Genomic DNA, 26,125 nt, shown 5'->3' with positions numbered 1-26,125 from the left:
GTGTAGAAGCATCTAACCTTGACTGTAAGCCTAAAACTGACATTTCTTGAAAACTTATCCCTCAATTCTGATTGGTTGATTGGAATGTCGTTCCAGGATCAACAAGGATGTTGATCCAGGAAATGTTGTACTTTGGTGAAATGACGTTCACCTTGTAAATAACCCAGTGTCAGTAAATTGTTGAGAAGGTGGCGGTATTGCACCTTAACACTGGTTGCCACCTGTCATAAAATGGGGGAAAAAAAGACAGTGTGAAGCTACTATTGCCATGCTAAATCATGTCAAAGAAGACTGACAAAAATTAGACAATCTACCCACACCCGAAAAAAGTTAGCTTGCCAGTGTGGGAATATTTTTGGATTACGGAATTATGGCACCCCAGTCTGCAAAAAATACAGATTTTTGTATACTTTTGAACAGTAAACTCTTTTCATTTGCCAAAAAAAAAAGAAAAAAAGAAAAGCAAAACCCAAATAAACAAACATAAACATTGATTTTGACTAATAGCATTATATTTCTAAATTTCTATAGATAATATTTTTATTGTGAAGCAACAGCATTAAAAAAGCGATTTCTGGTTACTATTGAATGTTTTTTATATATATTTATAATTTACTTTAAAAAGAATTGTATATTTACATTCAAATGGTAATTAATGTGCTAATATGATATGTAAAAATGCCTAAATGCCTAAGACTGTTTTTGCATACAGTGTGAAAACAGGCGAGATACTGTGAGTAACAAATCTATTGCAACCAAACATCATACATGCTCTTAGCTAAAAATTGTTGGTCTCGGAGTTTGTACATAATGACAGGTTTGCGATTTAGCTTTTACTGAAAGAGAAAACTCTGCTGAAGGAAAGAGAGAGAGACAGAGAGATAGAGAGACAGAGAGAGAGAATTTGGCAGAGTGTGGCTAAAGCTGGCAAGAAGTATTCCTACATAATTAATAGTCTGAGGTGTAAGACAGGATGCCATGGTGTTTTAGCCTTGAGTAGATAGTGACAGCATGTTTTGGCACAAGTCTATCATTCTATGCCAGAAAAATTCTTGGTCACATGCTTTTGTCTGTGCGTTTTTGTTTATTTGTACAGTCATGTATAATTTGTCCGACAAGTTCCCCGAGACACTCTCAACAGGCACAAGACAGCAGTACAATATCCATTCACCCATAAATGACCCAGCATCAAGTAAGAACGGTGGAAAATAATTACATACTTTTTTACGCAGATCCTGGTTGGATACGATGATAACATTGGGAGGATCTCCAACAGCAGTGGCAGCTCCTCCGATGTTTGTGAAGATTACCTCAGCAATCAGGACATGCCTGGGGTCCAAATTAAGCACTTCACATAATTGAGTACAAAAGACATCACAAAACCTGATTAGGACTTATGTTCCTGGAACATCAATGCAATGCAACCATGTTACATAGAGTAGTCTCCAAGTGGTCTTCAAGACAGATAAATCCTTGCTAGTCATTTTTTGAGAAAAGGTGTGCTATTGTTTTTCTAATCCATCATACTTTCATGATTTTTGCCTGGTGGAACATACAGTAAAACATGCAAAAAAACATACACAGAACACCTTAACAATCACATAGCAACAACATGACAACCACCACAATATCCTAGCATTGTAGCTGCAAGTTTTACACAGACTCATGTGTTTTACTTCTGTTATACCATAAAATATAGCAAGAGGAGGACCTGAGTATGACCAGCAAAAGTTTAAGCTGGGGTGCACAAATTTCCATGTTTGTGTTCAAGTTTAGTTATTAGCACTGAATTTCAAGCAAATCTAAAGATAAGCAAATCAGTTTCCTTGCAAAATTGGCATGGAGACTAAAAAAACACTTGCACAAGCAAATTGCCTGGTAACGAAAAGCTGAACTCTCTAATTTCTCAAATTCGTTCTTTAACGAGTGTGTGTGTGTGTGTGTGTGTGTGTGTGTGTGTGTGTGTGTGTGTGTGTGTGTGTGTGTGTGTGTGTGTGTGTGTGTGTGTGTGTGTGTGTGTGTGTGTGTGTGTGTGTGCTTACTGCGTCTCTAACCTCTAAAGCCCCAAAGGTGTTTGAAGATGCAATTGGGGATGCAAAATAAAAAAAAAGGAGTAATTTCTCACCAGCTATGTCATGAAAATGCTGAGGCTGCGCCTAACATTTTAATGGCTATGTGTGAAATATAGATTTATTCTATCCTACAATGCTAGGGATTTTTAAGGTCTATGTAAGATGATAAGAATTTGATGTATGAATTTTGCAGTAGAATGAAAAAAAACACCAACAACAAAAAAAGTATCCTTACTCGAAGTTGGTTTGTTGGTCTTTTTTTTTTTCAGCAAGGATAGGAAATGAAACAATATTACATTATGCCAAATTGCTTCATAGCACATGTCTTCTGAAGGAACATGGTGTCCTAAACAATGCTACATAAATGATGCTGTATATCAGGATATAAAACATATAAAAGACTGAGAACACAAATAAAATGTGCACAGGCACTGATGAATCACATTGAGAGACAACGTGTAACAGTGAAAAGATGGAAGAAAATAAGCTCAAATGAAGCTGAAAAGAGCAATGAGGTGGTAAGTTTATAGCATGAAGACATGACTTATTGCATCCTCGTGTAACTCTAAGCAGACTGACAAAGACATTCCTGTCCAGAGAAAAACCAAGGCCTTCTGGGGTTTTTTTTTTTTTTTAGCAGTAGTTTAGCTGAACAAATTTCTTTTCTTCAAAGTCCTATTAAAGGAATGCTTCAGGTTTAATACAAGTTAATCTCTATTGACAGCATCTGTGGCATGCTGTCAGTTACTGAAGAAAAGAATCTGGATTTATCCCTCAGTTTGTAAAAATAAGTCATGTATACAGCAAAGCACAATAAAACTCTACAGGCAAAGGCATTCTGGAGGTTTTATGGGGATTCTTGCACACAAGTCTAACTTCAACATGTAGATTGTATAAGTATTATGGCTACTCTCTCAGTACTATCTGTTTTAATGTTTATTCCAGTGCGATTGCTTGCCACATATCCTTCCACTGGAAGTTAATTATTATACAAGTTTAAAAAATAAGTCAAAAGAGACAGAAAGAAAGCAAGAGACATTGTTTTAAGAAGAGTTACCATTACCTGATTGTAACAGGGGTGAAAAGCATCATAGTTGTTACGTTATCAAGAAAGGCTGACAGAACGGCTGCAATTAGGCACAGAATGATAATCATGGGCCACACTCTTCCTCGTGACAACTGATATGCCTGTGTGGAGACACACAGAATTCTGTTGAGAATACTTCATTACTGGTTTACAAAGTTAATTTTTTTTCACAACTTCACACTGATGAAAACTAACTGGGTCAAAAATAAATTAAGCATGAAAATCTCTTGCCTTTGTTTATGAACATTAACAAAATCATGTTTTTACAAAAAAAAAAAAAAAAATTCCAGTAGAAAGGAGAGATAGATTTAAAAGTGCCTCAGAGATAGAGAATCGAGAGCAGTCCTCTGAGGGGGTCTCAGAACACAATGTTCAAAGGTGTATTTTAATGAGGAATACAGTCTAAGAAATGACACAGATCCATAGTGTGTTTGTTCATTCAGGGTTTAGTGCTAAAAGAATGTTTATGCTTGAAAAGAAAAGATTCAAAGAACAAAAGACCTGCACTTTAAGAGCCTGTCGCTATGGAGACATTATCCGGCCATCTGGAATCATTCTAATCAAGTGGTAAAGCAGGGTGTTGTAGTCCACCGATTATGTCACCACTTCCTGACTCAATAATATGGTAACTGACAAATAAACAGCATAAAGGCCCACTCACACCAAGGATGATAACAATAATGCTAATGATAAAAACATTGACAGCCAATCAGAATCCATCTGCTTGATGCATTTAAAGCATCAAGCAGATGCTATAAGCACTTATAATAAACAGAACATTATTGTGTATTGGTGTGGAAACTAATATCGTTATCATTATAGTTATCGTTCTTGGTGTGAACGGGTCTTAACTCACCTGCTCACAACTACACATGGATTGAAGAAGCCTGAATTTTATTTCAAGACAAAATGCATCAAGAGTTCAATCAAGAGGGTTGTTTCTATGGCAATATTTTAATTTGCAGAACATGTCCTCGTCCAGAACCCTCTTAATATTCATGAATGGGATGAGAGGACATAAGCGTGTGCCCCTCATAATGTCCAAACTACATCCATAATGTTTCAACAGGTCTTTTATAAAAATAAGTAATGGGATATCCATCCAATGACGCTCATCATAAGATTTATTTTTAGACTTTCATTAATTCAAACCCATATTATTCACAATTTATGAATGGTTGCATCATTTCACAAAGATTTGTTCTGTCTGATTCTTTTTTGTTTAATTCTATTGAAGCTTTATATTCACCCAGAAATTTCAAATGTATAAAACATTTGTGGGATTCTCATCACTTTGCATGTGAGTGAATGATAGGGATTTTCAGGAAAGCTATCGTAAAGCTCTACTTCTTTGCCCCAAAGCTTACTGGGTAAAGTAGCATGATGGGATACACTGACTATATCAAAAATAGGGACATTTATAAAGCAAAATAAATGCATATCAGACTGAATCAATAACAGACAGCATGCTAAATGTTAGTAGGTATTTATATCTGTACATATATAATGTATATAAATGTGCATAATATTATATTTAAGGTGGGTGGGATAGATTAAGTAGCCTAATTTTAGGGAGAATATGAGGAAACAACTCTCTCGGCCAAGACACTGTATCTACTGTAAAGAGACAAACAAATCACAAATAAGCATTTTCAACATAATGATTGAGAAAACTCACCTTCACTGCACAGTAATCAAAGAAACCAGTCTCAGAGAATATTGCCACCAGTATCATCTGAAAGTAAAGAGGAAAGGTTATGAGACTTGAACATTTCATGGTTTCTATTTTTAGTGCTTACTGCCACATGTGTTGCTATAAAATCACATTATGTCTCAAATACCACACGGTCTCTCACTCAATTTCATGCCACATATATCGTTCTTTTCTCTTTTTTTGTTGGCCTCAGATACAGAAACAGACATCTTTGAAATATAGAAAATCAATAAAGTGAAACATAAATATTTCTGAGCTTATTAAAGCTAACTTTTTGAATGTAAAATGACTCTCAGTCTCTTTTATAGTCAGTCTTTGAAATTGATGGATGCTGTGATTCATTTTCTATCATCAGTCTCTGATTTTCTTTTATGCTTTTCCTCATATACTCCTACATGTAGTCTTCTGGATGGGGGCTGATTAAATGTATTTGTTTCCATGGAGACAGACACTGAACAAACAGAGATCTTGAAAATGGTGTCACTTTGGCAATAATATTAGAGATGCTGTGTGTTTTAATTTGTATTCATATTTTTTGGTCACACTTTGTTGCAGAACCATGTAAAATATGGACTCATGTCATATGCAGACTAACAGCCACAGCTAACAAACCTTTCGACTGATTGTGATGCTACAGATTTAGTGCAATTCAAAGTAACACCGTAAATGATCTCAGACCCCTAAAGAATTCTTTCTAAAAGAAGCACTGTTAACAGCACATTAAAGAAAGGTGTTACACTAAGTGCCTGTCAGGCTGACCAGCCTAAGAGGCTAAATATTTGGGGTTAGGGGTTGGATTAGAGGTTTAAAACTGTCAAGCACATAGCAGGAAAACTTTCTCCAAACAGGCAGGTTAAATCATCTCATTACACCAGAGACAAGGTTCTAATGCTGTCTGGAACCATTAAATAACTAGACTGTTTCTGAAGAAAACATAGTTGTTGTTGCTAGAGCATTTCTAGGGTGTTCTGAGTGATTTTAGCTCATTGTTATGTGGTTATGGGGCGTTTGTTAAAGGCAAGTTTAAAGATTCACTATGAGACGAGCTGAAACATTGCTAGATTTGGCTTGGGTAATTCTATCAAAGGTAGATTTTGTTATTAGATGTTATTATCCACCAGGAAAAAATTATAAATCCAATCTCATCTAAATATACCAGCACACATGTTTTCAACAAGTGACACGATCTGAGATATCATATGTTCATAGAATAAACGGTGCACTGCCGGAGAGCTCTTAGACCTGTTCGAATTATACTTACCATTCCAAACAGCAAGGCAAGTGTTTCATAGTCAATCCATTCCACAACAGTCATTAGACTTGGCCTCTACAGTAAAGACAATGGGATGAAATAGTCATTGTCTTCTTCCTCAGATACAGAATAGCATTTTCACATCCCAGTCTTAACAGGGTTTTCTGAATTGTTGAAATAATTGCATCCATTACAATATACAACCCCGGCAAAATATATATATATATTTTACTTTATACCAAATAAACGAATGATAGATATGACACAAAACTATTTTTGTTTAAAATAATTTAAAACTATTTAATTTAACACTCTGGTTATGTGAAACATAACTCAAACAAATAAGGTTATTTTAATTAATGGAAAATTATTTTCCATATCAAGTAGAGGAAAAAAATATGGAATCGTTCAATGTTGAGGAAAAATGGAATCTGATGGAATCAGCTTGTTATGTGCGTTTCTGAAACAAATACCGGCACATATCTAAAATGCTAATTATTCAGCAGTTAAAAGAGAGTGCTTACAGATCTTAACAAGCTGTTGGACTTGGCTAATAGTAAGGAAACATGGCCCCAACAAGAGAGCTGTCACTTGAAACGATGGAAGGGATTATAAAACTCTTTCAAGATGGAAATCCAACATGGAGTGTGGCAAAAGAAGTTGGATATTCTCTGTTTCTAAAATTTGCTGCAAGTATAAACAAAATGGAAAGTTAAAAAAAAAAAAACACAAAGAAACAAAACAAAAAAAAAATCAAAGCATCAGGATAGAAAACATATGGAAAAGCCAAAGGAAAACCAGCATTAACACCTAAAAAGAAGACAACAAGGTTACAGTGGTCTAAAGAGAGGCAGTCATGGAGTGCTGATGATTAGATGAAAGTGATATTCAGTGATGAATCATGAATCTGCCTTGGACAAGGAGATGATGCTGGAACTTTTGTCTGGTAATGGAAATTTCTCAACTCATTTATGATATGGGGTTGCATGTCAGGTAAAGGGCCAGGAGAAATGGCAACCCTGCCTGAACTGTCAATGCACAGGTGTACACTGAAATTTTGGACAATTTTCTCATTCCATCGATAGAAAAGAAGTTTGGTGATAATGATGTCATTTTTTAGAATGATAATGCATCTTGCCACAGAGCAAAGAGTGTTAAAGCTGTTCAGGAAAGGCATATCAGCTCAATGGCATGGCCAGCACACAGTCTGGATCTCAATCAAATTGAAAATTTATGGTGGAAATTGAAAAAACTGGTCCATGACAAGGCTCCATCTTGCAAAGCTGATCTGTCAAGCGATATTTGAAGTTGGAACCAGCTTAATGAAGAATATCGTTTTTCATTAATGTAGTCCATGCCCCTAAGATTTCAGGCCATCATAAAAGCCAGAGGAGGATCAACCAAGTACTAATGATGTTTTTTTGGTTGATTCCATATTTTTTTCCCCCTCATTGATATGTTTAACAATTTTCCATTCATTAAATGATTTTAATCTCATTTGTTTGAGGTATGTTTCACTTAACAAGAATGTAAAATTATAAAAAAAAAATAGTTTCGTGACATATCTGTGATTCATTTATTTGTTATTACATGTGTGAACATTTTCTAAGTGTGGTGATTCCACAATTTTTGCCAGGGTTTGTATAACATACTAAAGCTAATGCTCTGAATTTGCCACTACATATTATTTATGACAGTTGCTGAGCTCTCGTACACTCTCAGAAAAAAGTACAAAAGTTGTCACTGGGGAAGCACCTTTTCAAAAGGCACACCTTTGTGCCCAAAGAGTCCATACTGGTTCCATAAAGGTACATACAGTATTAATACCTAAAGTGCACATATTAGTACCTAAAAGTTACAAAAAAGTGTACCTTTTGAAAAGATACCACCCCAGTGACAGCTTTTGTACCTTTTTTCTGAGAGTGTAGGCTACTTTCACCAAATGAAAATAAGATCATCACTGCAGTTCTCAAATTTAATAAAAACCCAGAGTCCAGCTCTTGACACAATGTAAGCAATCTTCATCAGAATGGAATAATTAACATTCTCTAAAACAAAAACTTACATCTCCAATGAAAGCCAGCGCTGCCAGAGCAGCCAGGGATCCTAACATTGCAGCCAGAGTGCGGTGGACAATCTGCAACAACAAATAAACAAAGAAAAAATAAGATAGAGGTAATATATCATAATTGGAGTACAATATGTTTTGGCAATTTTATTACAGATCTGGACATATAATAATGTACCACAAACTAGATTTGTGCTTCCCTATGCACAAAGCAGGGAATTGCTAAGCCAGGCAAAAATCATAAGTCTGATTCAAACCCCGAATACTTCGCATCAGCAACAGTAACAGTGATGCTTGTCTTAGCAAACACTATTAAATGTGTAAAACCTAAGGCTGTAAAACAGCCTTTGGACAAGTGAACAAATTTGCTCATTAAAAATGCCAATTAACCCTCTTCCCCACTCTTCATTTATGTTCAATCCACCTCATTTCTTACATTTAATTCATTCTGACCCTTTTATGCACTCTTATAATCAAATGATAAATCCAGATTCACAAGGATATATGGGTCAGTCGAAAACGTTTTCTGGTTTTCTGCTCTTCTGCTCTTCAGTCACCCTCTGGACTAAAAGCGCTGCCTTAAAGTGCACTGTCAGATATCAACATCTTCAGCATTTGTTTTCCTGGTGAGAGCACTTGACTGGAACACCTGAATCAAACTTTGTCTGATGCACCTCTTTGGGTGTCATGTGTCAAGATGGAGCAGTCATTACAAGAGCGTGTAATCAGCTAGAAGAGCAAAAGAAGGGCGATGAGTATACAACATGCAGGATAACAGTTAAAGACTCCAGTCTCGAAGGAGCAAGTAATCTGTGTCCGACAACTTCCCTGAGGGGGAGGAACACTTGGTGCAATGTTGTGATTGTAAGTCTAAAACAGGTCATTAAGATAAATCTTTGAACACTGCTTTCTGAGCAGAATTAATCAGCAACATGGATATGCATTGTGTTGCTTTGCATAAGAAAGTATCCTCTGAGACTAATGTTTCTCTGTTTTGCAATTTAAACCAATTACTCTCAATTATATAGTAAGAAAGAGTTTATGGCTAAATGAAATGTCAAAATGTGCCTGTGTGAGATCTAATGTTAGTTTTATGCTCAAAGCCCCCCAGTTAATGAGAAACTGTAACTCTAGTCTAATTTAAGAATAATCTATCAGCCATTATTAAAGTGTTTACAAGATATCTGCAATTAGATTGTGAAAATACATTATTCATGAATCTTTTAAGGCATATTAATATTTATAAGCATATCATACTATTATATAGCTCCGATTTCAGGTTTAGCCCTCTCTCTCTCTCAAATTAGTTTTAGCTATCAGAGCTGCTGATGAAACTCACCATCTGAGCCCTTTTAATCAAAGTAGTTTCAGAGTGCTGATTCTAGATCAGCTCAGAGGATTATCACCAAGCTGCTGTGCAATGCAGAGAGGAAGATCAGGCACAGGTCAATACAACAAAGACTTCCTTATTTACAATGGAGTCCAAAAGTTTGAGACCACAGACTTTGGAATCTGTAATGCTAATCAAATCTATTTTTAAATAAAATAAATAAAGTTTTATCACTTTGTAAGATCTTAAACCAAGAAATGCTTTTTAAGAAATTCCACACTAATTCTTGGTCACTAATCAAACCAGCCAAAAAGGGGGTGGGGGGGTATTGATGACAGATATTATTCCTTACACTGGATAACAAGACTCTTTTGAAGATATCAAATTACATTCGATAACATGATCGTTAGATGGTATTCAAAGCTCAAGTGCTGCTGTCTGTCATTAAAGCCAAAGGGGGACAAACCAAATGGTAAGACATAGAGAAATTAATTTAAATGTTTACATTTTTCCACTAAAATTGCTATGCTGATCATTTATTATGCTATGCTGTACTATTTTTACACGTAAGGTGTATAATTTCAAAAATCCAAACTGAACACATTTGTAACACCACTAGTCATTCTTTCAAAACCTGATCTCACGCTTTCATTACAATTACACATTTCATCGACACAATCATTGTTTCAAAATGTAAGATTATTGTAATATATATCAAGAACATTTGATTTAATCACTGAAACGCAACATTGGGATCTTCTTTCAATTTAGTACTTTTAACAATCAGTGCACTTTATTGTGAGTGGACTAAAGTCCTCACTGTGCCATATGACTGAATCTATACCATAGCTGAACTTTATATAGTAATGTGCAGTCTCTACTATGGTAATGTCTCTATATACAGTGCAGTATTACATGACATAATGTAACGTATTATGTTTTTGGTGATTTTGTCAGGTTTTGCTCACTTCTAGGTACCAGGTTGTCCCCAAAATATGATTAAGCAGGTACACGCACACACACACAGGTATTTCTATCATTATGGTGACATTCCATAGGAGTAATGGGTTTCATAGTAATTGTATCGTTACTGTACAATCTGTATATTCCCCTGTACTAACCCTACTCCTAAACATACCTTTATGAAAATTATGGTTTTACTCATATCTCCCCTACCCAAAAGGACAAGGATTTCAGGATCTTTTTGGGGACATTTTGTCCCCATAACATAGGGTTTACCTGAACCACAGCACTTACAAAATAATGGTTATCATCTAAAATAAATCAATTATAGTGTAAAAATAATTCATTACATTTGGTTATCTATCTATCTATCGCTCTATGTGTGTGTGTGTGTATATATATATATATATATATATATATATATATATATATATATTAAAATAATCACATTTTTATTGCTTTGCAGCCTGAAATGAAGAGGGACACAGTTTTTGTTTATATATATATATATATATATATATATATATATATATATATATATATATATATATATATATATATATATATATCTTCATTTCAGGCTGCAAAGCAACAAAATTTGATTATTTTCTATACGCACTGTAGATGCACCAAATGATTCAGTGAGTTAGATTAAATAATAGACAATGTATTAAACTGAATGAGAAATTTGATAGTAAGAGCTTTATGAAAGGCAGTTACTGTGAATGAAACATTTATATAGATGAAACACTTATTTTGTGTAGTGAAAAGGATACTTTGTGCTTGTGTATTGTACTAAGACAAATGAAAATATGCTGAAATGTTTGAAAAAAAGTGCACTTTTGGTGATCTGTTGTAATATTAGTACTAAGAGTTTTGAAAATGTAACAGTTGCTTGTGAAAACAGTACCAAAGCGAATAAAAAAAAAACTGTTATGTCCAGTACTGTAGTATATCATCTGATTCAGCAGTCTATTAAAAGCTGATTATGAAGGCACATTCTGGGCAGCTGCACCTTCCTTCTGGCACGCACACATACATTTGGCAACATCATTTGCCATTTAGATCAATGCCTGAGAAGCAGCAATATTTTAATCATAACTGGACTGGGTAATGGTGGCTATATTTCCTAGTATTAAAAATCAAGATCAAAAAGTTACAGAAGCATAACTGAACAAAGAAACACATTTAGACTAAGACTGTATGAGCAAGTGTTGTTTAGGTGTTATGTTACTTCTACTGAAATGTCATGGCGTGTTATGTATGTGATATTCATCATTAAAAATGAACAGACTGCACTCAGTTGGACAGCAAAGTTGCAGTTTTTTTAACACTTTTTGATGGTTTCTAAAAAACCTGGGAACTAGTTCATATACATATCACAGTTGATTGAAGTTGTAATGTTTTCAAATGGTCAGAAAAATATAATATAATATAATATAATATAATATAATATAATATAATATAATATAATATAATATAATATAATATAATATAATATAATAAAATATAATATAAAATAATATAATATAATATAATAATATTATATAATTTGGGGGTTTGGGGAAATTTTTCATAAAAAGATGATCACAGAGGTAATGTTCCCCAAGTAACCCTGTTTTAAAAACTCAGTAAATAAAATTACGATGACTCACCCAATCAACATAAAATTTGTTCATTAGTTCACTTTCTAAAACATATAATTTTTATTTTCTCAGCTTCTTGATGATGGTGTAGCCATAGTTATGAAGCATTAGTATTAACGGTAAAAGTGGAAACATAGCCCCCCAAAGTCTCCCTTAGCATTCTCACAAAGGTCTAATTAAACTCTTCGACACGCAGCATGCTGTCCCTCCTGAAGAAATAAATGTAATTAGGAAGGGAGGTCCCCTCTGCCCTCATGTCCCCCTGGAGCCGCACTAAAGCGCCGCTTTCTTGGAAACTCTAAAAAGTGTGCACTACATGGAGAAGAGGAAGTAAAAAATGTGGAGGAGTGTTTTGCTGAAAGGCTCTGTAATAATCTACATCTTTTAAGAGTTGTTCAGACTAACAGATATGTATAGTGAGCAAAAAAAAATTAAAACGAATAAATATATAAAATCAGAAATGATGAATTTTTAAGGTGAATTGGCATCATGAGCAATAGAGACCAGAAAAGTAAATTTTTACATATATTATCACAGACCAATAGTGACAATGGTCCTATTTTGCATTCCTTTATTATTTACATTTTTATACCAAATGATATTATCACGTTTAAGGGAACAGTTTAATTGAAAAATTAACTTGAATTTCAGAATGTCTTAGCCTGTCTCTCATTCATTTGATTGACAACAGCACTCAAGCTGCACAAAATCTGAATGTTCCATGTTATCCAGCATGAAGTGAAGTAGGATTTTTTTGTGCTTCAGAGGAAGCAAGGGACATCTGACATTTTGTACAGGAGTTCATATGGTCACAACATGGTCACAACAAGTCCTTCTTCTTGACTTTACTTCATAATATTTAATTTAGAATGTTTCAAAGGCTCAAAAGATTGTGTATTTTCAATTTTCAATTAAAAAATAAAAACTTGTTTCAGATATTTGGACTAATACAATTTGGGCTTGCTATAAAATTCAAGCACTCTAAATCCAATTTGAAGTCAGTTTCTAGTATTCCAAAAATCCAATATACTTTTGTGCAATCAAAGTGAGTAAAAGCTCTTCCTGTTAACATTGGCAGAGCCCAGTGACCTCTAGAGCTCAATAGCGGTACAGATACAAATAAAAAAATAAAAAAAAGTTTACGAATGACTACTGCCAAGGACATCTCAGTATAGTGCTGGATCTACAAGCACAACTTTAGAATGTTTATGAACAACATACCCAGCATGCCATCTACTCTTCCTGAGGAGTTACAAAAGACTACAGTTGTGTGCATGCAAATCTCAGACGACTCCACACAGTCAATGTGGCAAAACAGCTGAGATGATCTTGTTTATGGGGATGAAATATGGGATGAGTCACAAAAGACCATTGAACGGATTATCGTGCGGTGTGAAAAGAATGTCTTCACACCGACACCTCATATTTTACCTCAAAGATGATGAGCACATAGACTCCTGCCAAGATCAATCCAGCCATAAGCACCTGGGTTTCCACGGTTACATAGAGTGACTGGTGAGTCATGGACAGAGGAACCACCTGACTGTCTAACAGAAAGGCCTGCACACTGATCAGAATAGGAGCGCTGGAGGACAAGAGAAAGAGACAGATTAGAGAGATGGAGACACAAAACATATATGATGACAGGAACTACTGCAAAAATAACATCATCACATGATTAAATTTACTGAACTATTAGCACAGTTCAAATCTGATGACAGTGATTAATCTACTTTTTTATATGGAGCAATAGATGCAATAAAGTGCACCATATAACATGAAATGTCCTTGTTTGATGAGGAATGGGTAATCGTACCTGCTAACCATTTCAAATGTCCTTGTTCTCAGAATTTGGTCACTTCGTTGGGAATGCAATGGTATAGTCCAGTTATAAAGCACCTGTTAGAAAAATATTAGAATTTAAATAATCACTTTTAATCTTTTCATTTTCATTTTATATACATTTTACATACAGCATCCTGAAAAAGTATTTGGATACTTATAAGTATGAAAATTTATAAATGCCTTTATAATCAAACTATAAGGCATTTAAAGACATATTTTTATTTTTATTTCTATTATATTCTAGTCTACTCTATTCTATTCTATAGAAATAATACAATGCAGTACCATTCAAAAGTGTGTGCTCAGTAAGGTTTTTTTTTTTTTTTAAGAAAATACATGCACTTACTACTTATTAAAGAATCCTGAAAAAAATGTATTACGGCTTCTTCAAAAATATTAAGAAGCACAACAGTTTTCAACGTAAGAAATTATAGAAATTTTTAACATGATGAGAAATGATAATAATAAGAAATGTTTCTTGAGCACCAAATCAGCATATTAAAATGATTTCTGAAGGATCATTTGATGCTAAAGAAAATTCAGCTTTGCCATCACAGGAATAAACTGTTTTTACTGCAATTTTGATTAAAATTAATGCAGTCTTGGCAAGCATAAGAGACTTTTCAAAAACATTAAAAAATATTTCTGACCCCAAACTACTTTTATTAAAGAATAAACAAACTTTACAAGCTAAATGTATCACAAAATGAATTATAAAACAATAGATATATGGAAACAACTCCAACCTGTTGAGTTCTTCTCCGGCGAGACCCCGCCTCTTCAGTCTGCTCCACCTGGATCAGAATATACTCCTGGGCCTCTTGTACTGCCTCCATCCCTCCCAAAAACGGCCCACCAACCTGCAGCTTCAGCAGGGAGTTGTCACGAAAATCAGTAAGATTCATGGCTACAGCGATCAGTTAGGTTAAGAAAAACTTCCATGAACTAGGGAAACAAATTCAAATATTAAAACAAAATATCTATCAAGCTTTAACCAGAGTGTTTTGAAAAAAAAAATTGCAAACAGATGTCAGTTGGCCATGGTTTCATTTTGGAAAGACAATCCCCTCCCACCAGCAGAAGGTACTTTGAAGCACTTCAGTGCATTGTTCACTCTTCACATTCATCTCTCCAGCTCTGCAGGACTCACAGATTGCTGCAAGTATCAGCCAGATCTTTTGTTATGCACGAAGTCATAGGCAAGACTGTTACCATGACACAGGCCGCTGTAAATAGCAGATGGTGAGATTGTCACAGAAACGGAAATGAATTAGTGCAGCCCTTCAGTGCAATCTCCGAACCAACCATAAAATCCCAGCAGGGTCTGAGTTAGCGTAGTGGCATGCATCATCACAATATTTGACTTGTGAATTAATGATTCTTATTTATCTAGTCAATGCAAATCCAAACAATGCAGATTCTGTAAAGTACACAAATGGGGAGGATACAGAAGCTTTCGGTGGATGAGACTGCTAGCATCCTCCAGGGGCTTTCCCTGTCAGGATACATGCTGAAAAACAGCTGATGATTCAAATAAATATAGTTATTTCAGGGTGTCAGACAAATAAAATCATTGAGCGTTTGCAAGTAATACAATCAAAAATGGATATTATTCTATATAACAAAAGCTGTTGAAAAACTTACTGAACAGAGAACAACAATGATGAAGATGGTGATGATTTTTGTTGTCCTTAAGCAATACCTATTTAAAAGCAAATTTAGGTTCATGTTTAGTTATGTCATCTACCTTGCAACAAAAACACATTTAATGTCCCTGAATTTTGGGTTATGGAGCTACAGTAAAGTGATTTCTACAACCATTTAATGGTTCTCCTGCACACACTAGATGGATGGATGGATGGATGGATGGATGGATGGATGGATGGATGGAATCTATAAACCAACCTATGGAACTCCCTATTGAAACAAACATATATGGATGGATGGATGGACAGATATATAGATATATAGATGGATGGATGGATGGATGGATGGATGGACAGATATATAGATATATAAATGGATGGATGGATGGATGGATAGATAGATAGATAGATAAATAGATAGATAGAATAAAATCTAATCTAAAAAAAAAATCTATATCTATCTATATAACTAACCCCAAATTTTGAATGGTAGTGTATGTATGCCGTACCTGATGGGGGGTGATAGTTTGAAATAATGTTCACATTTATCCATGGATGTGATGTGGGAGAGACTGGCCACCTCACTGCCCAGCCTACACCTCCTCTCCAATTCAGCAGAGCTGGCCTCCCATGATTCCTCTCCAGATCCCAGGCTGGGCTCATGCAGTGTCATGTAGGTTATACTGCACAGAACAGCATAAAAACAGTGTGTTAAACACAGTGGTGCTTGCTAAATGTTGCTCTGTTTGTTTGAACAGTCCAAGATATTGACTTCTGACTCAACCAATGGCGTGAGTTTGGGGCAGGACTATCTGTTTAGTGGTAAAATTAATTTGTTTGACCCGGTAAACTTGTTTACAATAATCATTATTTTTGCAGTCGTATTTGTTGCCGCTAGTCTCGTGGAAATGAAACACTTCAGGTTTAAATTTAGTTGTGAAAATCCAATCCTATCATTCAAAGTAACAAATCACTCCTGCAGCTAGGAAGCGATCAGTCATCTAAATGTTAATTGCAGCCACACAACAGAGATTAAAAACAATGAAAGGTGTTAAAAGCCTGTTATGGTACACAGTTCTTTGACAAATTCATGCTAAGAGTGGATACACCTAAGTGCCCAGACATAACTAGAGGCTTTTGTGTTGATTATAGGCAGCAAAATACATTATTCCGACTGAGAACACAATATAATCGCTAGCAGCATTAGCATTCAGCTCACTGCCTTTCAGAGGGAATGAAAAATGTATTACTGAGGGCAGCAGATAGCAACCAGCCATATTAGCACTATGACAACAGTTTACTCCATGAAGGCCTCTTGATCTCAGAGGGCCATTATGATAACACAGACTAGGGGTCTTCAACAGAGGGTCCATGGTGGTACTGCAGGGGGCCAATCAATTGTTTGATATCAAACTAATTTGTAAAAAAAATTAAGTTACTTCAACTACATCTAGAAGCTAAAATTCAGCAGTATCATTATTAAAATGTAATGTGAATTATATGACTCTATATGTTATACTCCATACATTTGCAATCATGACAATATTTTTTTTTTGTTGTTGTTGTTGTTGTTTGTTTGACATAACTAAAAAAAAATTAAAAACTGCAAACAAGAACTAAAAGAAACACTGCAATAAGGGGTTTCTTACACAGTCACACATTTAATACATTAAAATCCTGTGTTTGATTCCATTTGAATTTTCATTGAGCTTTCAATTTTCATGAGAAAACTTATCCTACTTTCTATGAGATTTTTCCTGAGGTACCTGATAAAACAACGTTTCATGAAAATAGGAATATTCAGCACTGAAGAGGACATTATATCACCCAAACTAAATTAAATACTGGTGTAATCCTTATGACTAGGAGTCTTCTTGTCACATAAAAATCTCTGGCTTTAGAGTCCTGATAGGGATACATGGGTGAATCATGACGAAATCAGGAAATGCAATAAACAAAATGACTCATGCCTCAAAAATATTGAAGAACTAAAAGCTATTACAGATAGTTCCCACACACACACACACACAAATATATATATATATTTGTACAAAAATACAAAATGTTTTATATAGAAATTTTGAGATTCTTATGCAAATAACTTGGCTAATCATAACATATTCCTGACTGGTTGAGCGAACTGGAATGCGCTCCAGTCTAGTATCATATTCAATGTGTTGGAATCAATACCAATTATTATAGAGGCTGACAACTGAGAGTTCAGATACCATACTGCAGGCAGTGTTTGGTTTAATTAAGAAGTACATAGAGGCCAAGAACACTTCAAGTTATCAAAATGCCATACATTATGTGAGGAACTGTGTTTGCCTTCAACCTGGTAATATATAAAGTAATTGTTGGAAATGAAGGTCACAAAGCCGCTTTTTCTCATTACTGAATGATAATGAGGTCGGTAATTACAGACCCCAGGTAATATTCTTACAGCTGTTCTACAGAAGCTTTCTTGAGTCAACAGGTCCTGCAACTTTGAAAGAAAGAGGGATACATTCCATGTGTATAAGTGGTTAACGCTTTGCAAACGAAAATTGTATTCTATTATGATTCATTGATATTAAAATAAACAGAAATGCCATTAAACTGTGATTTGTATATTTTGGTATATATAATTATGACTGAATTCGCGAATGATTAATTGAAAAATATGATTAGTAGGAGTGCCAGTGGATTTTACTGTTATTTATAAATGCATACATGAGTCAAATAAATAAATACATTTTGGTATCAAATAAACAAACCTTACCCAAATTGTTAATTGAAGAACAGAAAAGAAAACAAGAACAAAAGAACATCAAATATGAAATACTGTGAAACCAATGGGGAAATATATTTAGGCTCACCTGTCATTTTGGGGAAACTTGAGAAGAGGTGACCGTTCTGTGTGGTTGGTTTGGTTGGATTTGCCTTTGAGGAGGTTTACCATGCTGAAGCTGTGCCTGGGAACAAGGAGAAAACTTGTTAAATCCAAGCATGATGTCTGTCATAAATAACATCTCAGCCACATTTAGAAATCAATTCTTGGCATCCATTTTTAATGACTCTTCTATAAAAACTGCCAGCTGAAATAAAATGGAACTAAAAGTCTTTGAGCAGAACTGAAAGTCATTCTTCCTTTTTGGTCTCTGTTCAGTCATCTTTACACCACTATCAAACATTCTGGTCTAGTGTGTCAAACAAGGTCTAAGCTAAATGATCATAAAATAAATGTAGATTTGCAAACATAAGCAAGCCACACATCCAAAAGATCAAAGACAATTATAATTGTGTCCTCCTTCAGCTTTCTTGATGATTTAACTGACACCTCGTAACTTGTCAGGGTGGATGGGCATCAGGTAGTATGCAGATTCACAGAGGAAAGAATATGATATGGTTATGGCAGGTTTATGGACAACAGCATGCTTCTTATTTGGGCCTTGAAAACTAGAATAATGTTCTGGCCTTGGTTTACATGCTATAAAACACAGTGACACGATGAAATAAACTGCTTTTGTGCAGTTACAATTGCTTTGTGATTTTGTCTTGTGTCAATGACAGGCTTATTTAATTCATGAATCCCTCAAAAAAGTCAATGCCACAATTTCATGATTTTAATCTTGTTGTTTTTAATCTTTTTAACATTTTTATCATGTCATTTTTACAGATATTCAACTTAAGAGTATTATTCAAAGAAATCAGGACTATAATGTACATATAAAACTGAAATCCTGACCCCAAGGACAGTGGAATGTGCCACATATACAGTAGTGTGCAAAAGTTTTAGGCCACTTGTGTTTTCCAAAAAATAAATAAATAAAAAGGTTATTACAATCTTTTGCTATTAATTGTAATAATCCCGTCAGATTTTTGTATGCACAAGGAGTCTGACAACAGCCAGTTCTCCACACAGAGATCTGTGTTTTATTTAATTTATTATTATTATTATTTTAATTTTACATTTGATTTATTTCATTATTATCTTTTCATTAACTCATGAACCCCGTGCAGTTTCTTTGCGGACCCCCGTTTGGGCAACTCTGGCATACATCGATAATAATTATTTATAATTATAATAATTTTGTAGTACCACATTAATGTATTTCAAATAATTTGGGCCATTAGCATTCCTTCATTCAGTAATCACACTTTATCCTCTTAACTTCCTCAGACAAGGACAGCTTTATTTACTGTAGTCAATCATTTCACATCTCATATACTGTACTCAATAACAACAGAAAAATCAATAGAAGTCTCAAGAAGAAGAGGGGGAAGAGAAAAGATTGGTTCTGAGCTATTGCTCAGAGACACCAGCAGTGTTGATATTTTTCGGCCTGTGTGAACAGAACAGATGGAAATCCCGAGAACTCTGTGGGCTAATTACCGGAGCCTCTTCACTAATCTAATAATTGAGAAAAATTCTCTGTCATAATTAATGACAGTTTAAATGGGTAAAGTCCCTCTTATCTCTTCAGTTGGCTCTGAGTTTGTGTGTGAGTTATGGAGAGCCTTTTGCAGAATGCCAGAATAGATCAATGCTGCTCATCACATGCCGGCCAGACTATAGAGTCAACCCTTGTCCAATTCTAACACATCATTGGGCAAATCCCAAACCTCAGCTGCTTAGCATTACAGAGGACTCAAACAACTTACACACCCCTACCGATGCCTCAGCTCACTGCAAACAGCTGGGATGGGGGGGGGGTGTTTGTGTGCTCCAGACAAGACATAATAGCCATGGCCTCCAGGATATATCCTGGTGTTGAGTTTGGGCAAAAGGGAGATTAGACAGGATATTTCAAGGCCTTTAATCCCTCTCCCTGCATTTACACAGTGGAGAGGAGATTTGAAATGTTAGCTCACAGAATGCAGGATTTATAAATGAAGCAAAGCTTTTTTCTTATTGTGCATGAACCTGAGTGTGTGAGGTCCAGATGAGACTGAAACCAAAGAAGGGGAGTACATAACCCAGTGGGACACCTACCATCCTCTTAGATCTGACATAGAATACAAGTCAAATTGAATGCTACCTGACAATATGAAGAAAATTGCTCCATTTTTAATCATATCATATTATAAAGTCAAACAGAAATTTCAAAGGGTTTTTTGTTCAGCAAGCATGCATTAAATGGCTCAAAAGTAACAGTAAAAACATTTACAGTGGCCTAACAGTTAGAGTGTTGGACTTGCAATCCAAGGGTTGCAAGTTCGAGTCTCGGGCCGGCAGGAATTGTAGGTGGGGGGAGTGAATATACAGCGCTCTCTCCACCTTGAATACCACGACTGAGGTGCCCTTGAGCAAGGCACTGAACCCCTAACTGCTCCCCGGGTGCCGCAGCATAAATGGCTGCCCACTGCTCCGGGTGTGTGTTCACGGTGTGTGTGTGTTCACTGCTGTGTGTGCACTTTGGATGGGTTAAACGCAGAGCACGAATTCGGGGTATGGGTCACCATACTTGGCTGTATGTCACGTCACTTTCACTTTCATGTATTTATACCTGTTTTTTTTTTTTGGGGTGGGGGGTGTTTTTTTAACAGTACTTTTGATCAAATAAGTGCAGTCTTGGTGAGCATAAGAAACTTTCAAACCCATTAAAAATCTTATGGACACCAACGTTTCAAACAATAATATGTGTGCGATAATATATGGCATATTTTTATATAACTGTGGCATATTTCCCATAGGACAGAAAGATAAGCAAACAACTATTGAAACTTTCTATATAATGAAATTACAGAATATATAAGACAGAAAAAGACAGCGAGAACAGAGAAACAACTGCTGAAAAGCATATTTTGTAAAATAATACATGTGATGTGATCAGCTGATTTCATTGAGAGAGTGGTTATCATTAAAGAATTCCTGTAGAGAGAGCAGTCATGAGAGCAGAAGCAGATCTCATCTCATGCATGACTAACAATTAATCACGTGATGGCTGATCTAAAACTGTACTGTCTGATCTGAAAGGTGTAACAACCACAAGCTCGAGATTAAGACCCCCATCGTCATATTCTACAGTACCATCTTACACACACCCCTCCCCCCACATAGACACACATTTTTAATGATGTTACTACAGTAATGTGACTCCACACATGAGCACCAATCCTCTTCAGAGTTGATAAGCATCTGTTTCAATCACAGAAAAGCTCTCACTAAGGGTTCTGGAGACCTTATCTGCCAAATGTGTTCAGCTGAATGTCAGCCATAATATGAATTCGTAAAGTACATTTTGCATTAAGATTCCTTTCCCAGCATGAGCTTTCTTTGAAACATCTCAAAGGTGAGGTGGTTACTTTGTTAAAATACTTTCCCTTACCAAAGTTTAATGTGCAGGGACAACTATAAGCAAGTCATTTGTAGACTGATCTCTCAGAAGAGTCTAAAAACTGTGGCACTATCAAGCTTGAAAGTCTGGTTGAGTGTGTTTGGGACAACACTACCCGTTGATCCAAAATCATCTTTGACATATGGTGCATTCAAGTCCTCCAGGAAAGTTGGTTTTAACAATTTGAGAAGTTGTAATTAAGACGTCAAGTGTGTTCAAGTCACACTGGGTGGAGAAAGTTGGCGATGTACCCAGGCTTATTAACTAAAACTAAACTAAAATATATATATATTTTTTTACTTTAAATAAAATAAACATTAACTGAAATAATGTCAATAAAAAAAAATAAAAATTTAATTTCAGCTAATATTTCACATTTTAATTTAGTTTAACTTGATGTACTCAAATAATTAATTAATTAATTAATAAGTAAATAAAAAAATTATCTAAATAAATTTTTTTAAAAATGTAACTACTACAAAACGGCAAATAAAGAAAGCTGATGTGTTTTAGCTTTTTATATTTTTATTTAATTAAATTATGAAGGTGCTACAAATTAAATTGTTACATATATTTATATATTATATTAGTTATCATAATTGTACAATACTATCATATCTTATATGTAATCTAGATTTACTTTAAATGTAAAAATATTAATAATAATTTAATTTATAAAAAAAATTAACATCAATACAGATGCTGCAACTCAAAGAAAGTTGTGAGTCTCCCACTTGTAATTATGTAATTATTAACTTGAATGCACCAGTAAACTAATAACTAATTATTAATTACAATAAAAAAAAAATAAACTAAAATATACCATAAACTGTTGTTTTTGGTCCATATAATGAAAGTGGGATCTGATGTTGCTTTGGACTCCACTGATTTTTACTGTATGGACAAAAAAAAAAAAAAATCCTAAAAATACTTCTTTTGTGTTCCCTAGAAGAATGTCAGTAATTCAAGTTTTGGAACAAAATGAGAATGAGTATATGATGATGTATGAATTTCCCATTTTAATTTTGGAGTGAAATATCCCTTTAACAGTATTTATTCTTGATTAAGTATTTGATTGTCAAAACCTCAACTACTACTGTCCTCCTACCTATCATCTTGATGGACGTCAGTGTAGATTATGCAGTGTCCAGAGGGCATGGCTGCAGCTTGCTGCAATTTCTGCGTCTCTATTTTCCCAGAGAATCCCTCCAGCAGACGAAGCTCATCAAAGTTCCCAGCCACAGTGTCAGAATTTCTGCAGCCTACCCTGCTGGAGTGACCCTGTCCTCCGGTTTGAGACATCTCCACCTCAATATTACTCTTATTCTCCAGGTACATCTTCACTCAGGCACACTGGAGGAGAAGGGGTATTATTAGAGGTTAAATTATCTTTTAATGTAGCATAGGTTTCATATTTATGGTAACTAGCATCAGATGAGTTCATTTGAAACTTACATTTGCAGATTAAAATGACTTCTATAAGCCACATACAGAACAATGATGTACAGACATAAATAATTAGAGATACAGAACTGCATAGCGTATGATTTTATTCCATTAGGGTGCACCGGCCCCCTCTAGTGTTTCCCAGGCATATAGCAAATACAGTTAAATAACACTCATATTTTATATTATAAAATTACTAAAACACTTTAGATATATAGAATAATAATTATTAATTCAAAGTATGAATGCCACACACTACTATAAACCTCCTAAAAGAGTATGGTCACATATTATAGCCACAGTCCCTATGCAATTCCAAAGTCTCAGGCAATTAAAGAGTTAACCTCTCAATCTGTGACTGATAGCTAGATTGTAAGGTTCCAGACTGAGAATCACAGACACAGCACCATCCTAATTAAGAACTTACTTCACCCTTTTGACCCTGGCATTACTTTTCCACACAGCCTCCTTCACACAGAGACCTACTGAACATCTTCACACATACTGTAGACCTCCATGAACTCACAGCTGTAGACTAAGACAGATTTCAACTTTAAGGGTAACATGAGTTGTGTATGTGTGGAGGTAAGTATTTTTTTTTTTTTTTTTTTAAAGCAGAAGAACATAGTGGGAAATGTTTTATTAATTTTAATTACCACAGTTTTTAGCATTGCATGTGTTTTCACACTGCCTAAATAAAATGTGTCGCTTGCCTGTGCAAAACCCATCTAGGGTGTTGTGAGTGGTTGCCAGGATATTGCTTTGCTTTTGCTAAAAGGTTCCAAGGGGTTATGAGGGTGTTCCAGCCCAATTTCATTAGTATTTATATGTAATGATTACAAGTATATTTTCTAATGTTTGGATAGCTGAAACAAACAATATGGATGTACTGACTGCATCTAAAACACGTGTATTTATTTACATATGCACAGCTTTAGAAACATAAAAATCTTTACAATCTTTACTGTTGTTATTGTTAAGTGAAACAAAAATTATTAAAAATAATTTCCTTAATTGGCTATGTGACCAGTGCTTGTCTGATTTCCGTACCTCACTGTTGTTGAATAATACAAGCTCTATTGTGCCAGTGGTTAATACAAAGTGCTCACTGTCAGGGGGTAACAGAAACATGCAATCTGTTGTTGCAAGAGTGATTGTTACAATGTAAATGCAACACATCAGCAATATTTCTCTTTCTACCCATATTCAAATCCGCCCTAACTCCAGCTCTAAGATACTGTAGATGGTGAGCCATACTGTACGAGCCTCGGGTCAGACAGTTTTACTAGTATTTTACGTTCGAGTCATTCAGCAAATATTTGCAGCTTAGAAAGAGAGAAAGAGAGAGATTCAAATTCATATTAAATTATTTATTAACTGATTTTTTTAACTAAATTTTTTTTGTCAAAACATTGGTTCAAAATAGTATTTTTTTTATTATTATTATTATATTAGTAGATTGTTACATTTACTAATTAAATTTTTACTCAATTTAATTTTAAGAAATAAAATGGATTTGCAGCTTGTATTTATTTACTTATTTAATTAACTGTAGTTCAGAGCAAAAGCTGGAGCCTTTACCTCTGAATCAGAGCAATATTAATCTGTTAAGAACCTTAACACACACAAAGCTCTCACACACTCTCCAGACATTACTGTACATTCCTCTTTGCCCCCTCCCTCCTCTCTCTCAGTGTGGGAAGAAATATTAATCCACTGAAAAATGTCTTTAGTACAAATACTGTATGTGAAAATGAGAACATTTAAAATCAAATAAAAAGGTCAGAGTTTTTTTTTTTTTTTTTTTTTGTGGATTTTGTTTATAAAAAAGCAAATATACTTAATAAAATAGTACATGGGTCTTAAATTATATTCACCATTCATATTACATACAAAGTTAACTAGTTTAAAGATATATGCACATTATAATTGAATTCACTTCACTGTTGCAGTTTAGTAACCAAAAAGGTCCCTTTTTTATTTGTTCAGACAATTTTTTTATTGTATTAAAAATACAAGGAAATATTTTACCCATCCTGTATAATTTAACTCTTATCTCTTTCTTTTTTCTTTTCTTTTTTAACAAAACTGAATTTCTTACCTGACAATTAAGAGAATGAAATGGACGAGATGATGAGGATGATGATAAAAATAATATTTATAATAATATAATAAAACAAAAAAAAAAAAAAAAAAACAAAAAAAAAGAAACCCAGTTGGTCCAAACGGCTCTGGCTGGCTCACGAGTGCCACACACAGGCTGCAGATTTTCATGAGCTCAGGAGGAGGAGGAAGATGCTCACTCTTAAATGGAAAATGTAGACTTCTAGGAGATGGAGGGAGTGACCCACAGCAAACTCTGCACACTGACAGAAGAGAGTGAATAAACAGCCCTCCCTCTTTCCTCTTCTCTTAGACCTTAAGATACCCTGTGGGAGTGGACACTTCTTGACACTGATAGTGTTTAAGGCATGCCCAAATTTCCCCCAAATGCCTGAAGACACCCACCCCTTTTCAGACCAAAACAATACACACAATGAAAAAAATGATTGTTTCTTGCACACACACTCAAGTATTACTCACTAGCAACTTACTATGTATGACGTTATTGCTTAAAGCTTCTCTTGCTGACAAGTGCTAAAGTAATCTCAATGCCCTACTTTGCATCCATCTTACTGACCAAGTGTGCATTTACCCCAAAGAATTTTTTTAAAAATGGAGCAATTGAAGAAACTC

At 34.9% G+C, this 26,125-nt stretch overlaps 1 protein-coding gene across 1 annotated transcript in view; it reads right to left on the bottom strand.

The window, feature by feature from the left end:
* oca2 (oculocutaneous albinism II) overlaps positions 1-25,554 on the bottom strand; it is a 79,771-nt gene extending 54,217 nt beyond the window's left edge. Inside the window, 14 exon segments of the mRNA XM_042758512.1 lie at positions 1,221-1,358; positions 3,135-3,260; positions 4,838-4,894; positions 6,135-6,200; positions 8,191-8,262; positions 13,564-13,717; positions 13,949-14,031; positions 14,724-14,884; positions 15,426-15,498; positions 15,622-15,679; positions 16,133-16,306; positions 18,482-18,577; positions 23,052-23,296; positions 25,491-25,554. Coding sequence (XP_042614446.1) covers positions 1,221-1,358; positions 3,135-3,260; positions 4,838-4,894; positions 6,135-6,200; positions 8,191-8,262; positions 13,564-13,717; positions 13,949-14,031; positions 14,724-14,884; positions 15,426-15,498; positions 15,622-15,679; positions 16,133-16,306; positions 18,482-18,577; positions 23,052-23,281 — 1,488 coding nt within the window. The 5' untranslated portion in view covers positions 23,282-23,296; positions 25,491-25,554.
* Positions 25,555-26,125: the final 571 nt, after the last annotated feature.

This window comes from Cyprinus carpio, chromosome A6 (genome assembly GCF_018340385.1).
Source record: "Cyprinus carpio isolate SPL01 chromosome A6, ASM1834038v1, whole genome shotgun sequence".
Classification (NCBI taxonomy): Eukaryota; Metazoa; Chordata; class Actinopteri; order Cypriniformes; family Cyprinidae; genus Cyprinus; species Cyprinus carpio.
This window is presented reverse-complemented; position numbering and strand designations above follow the sequence as displayed.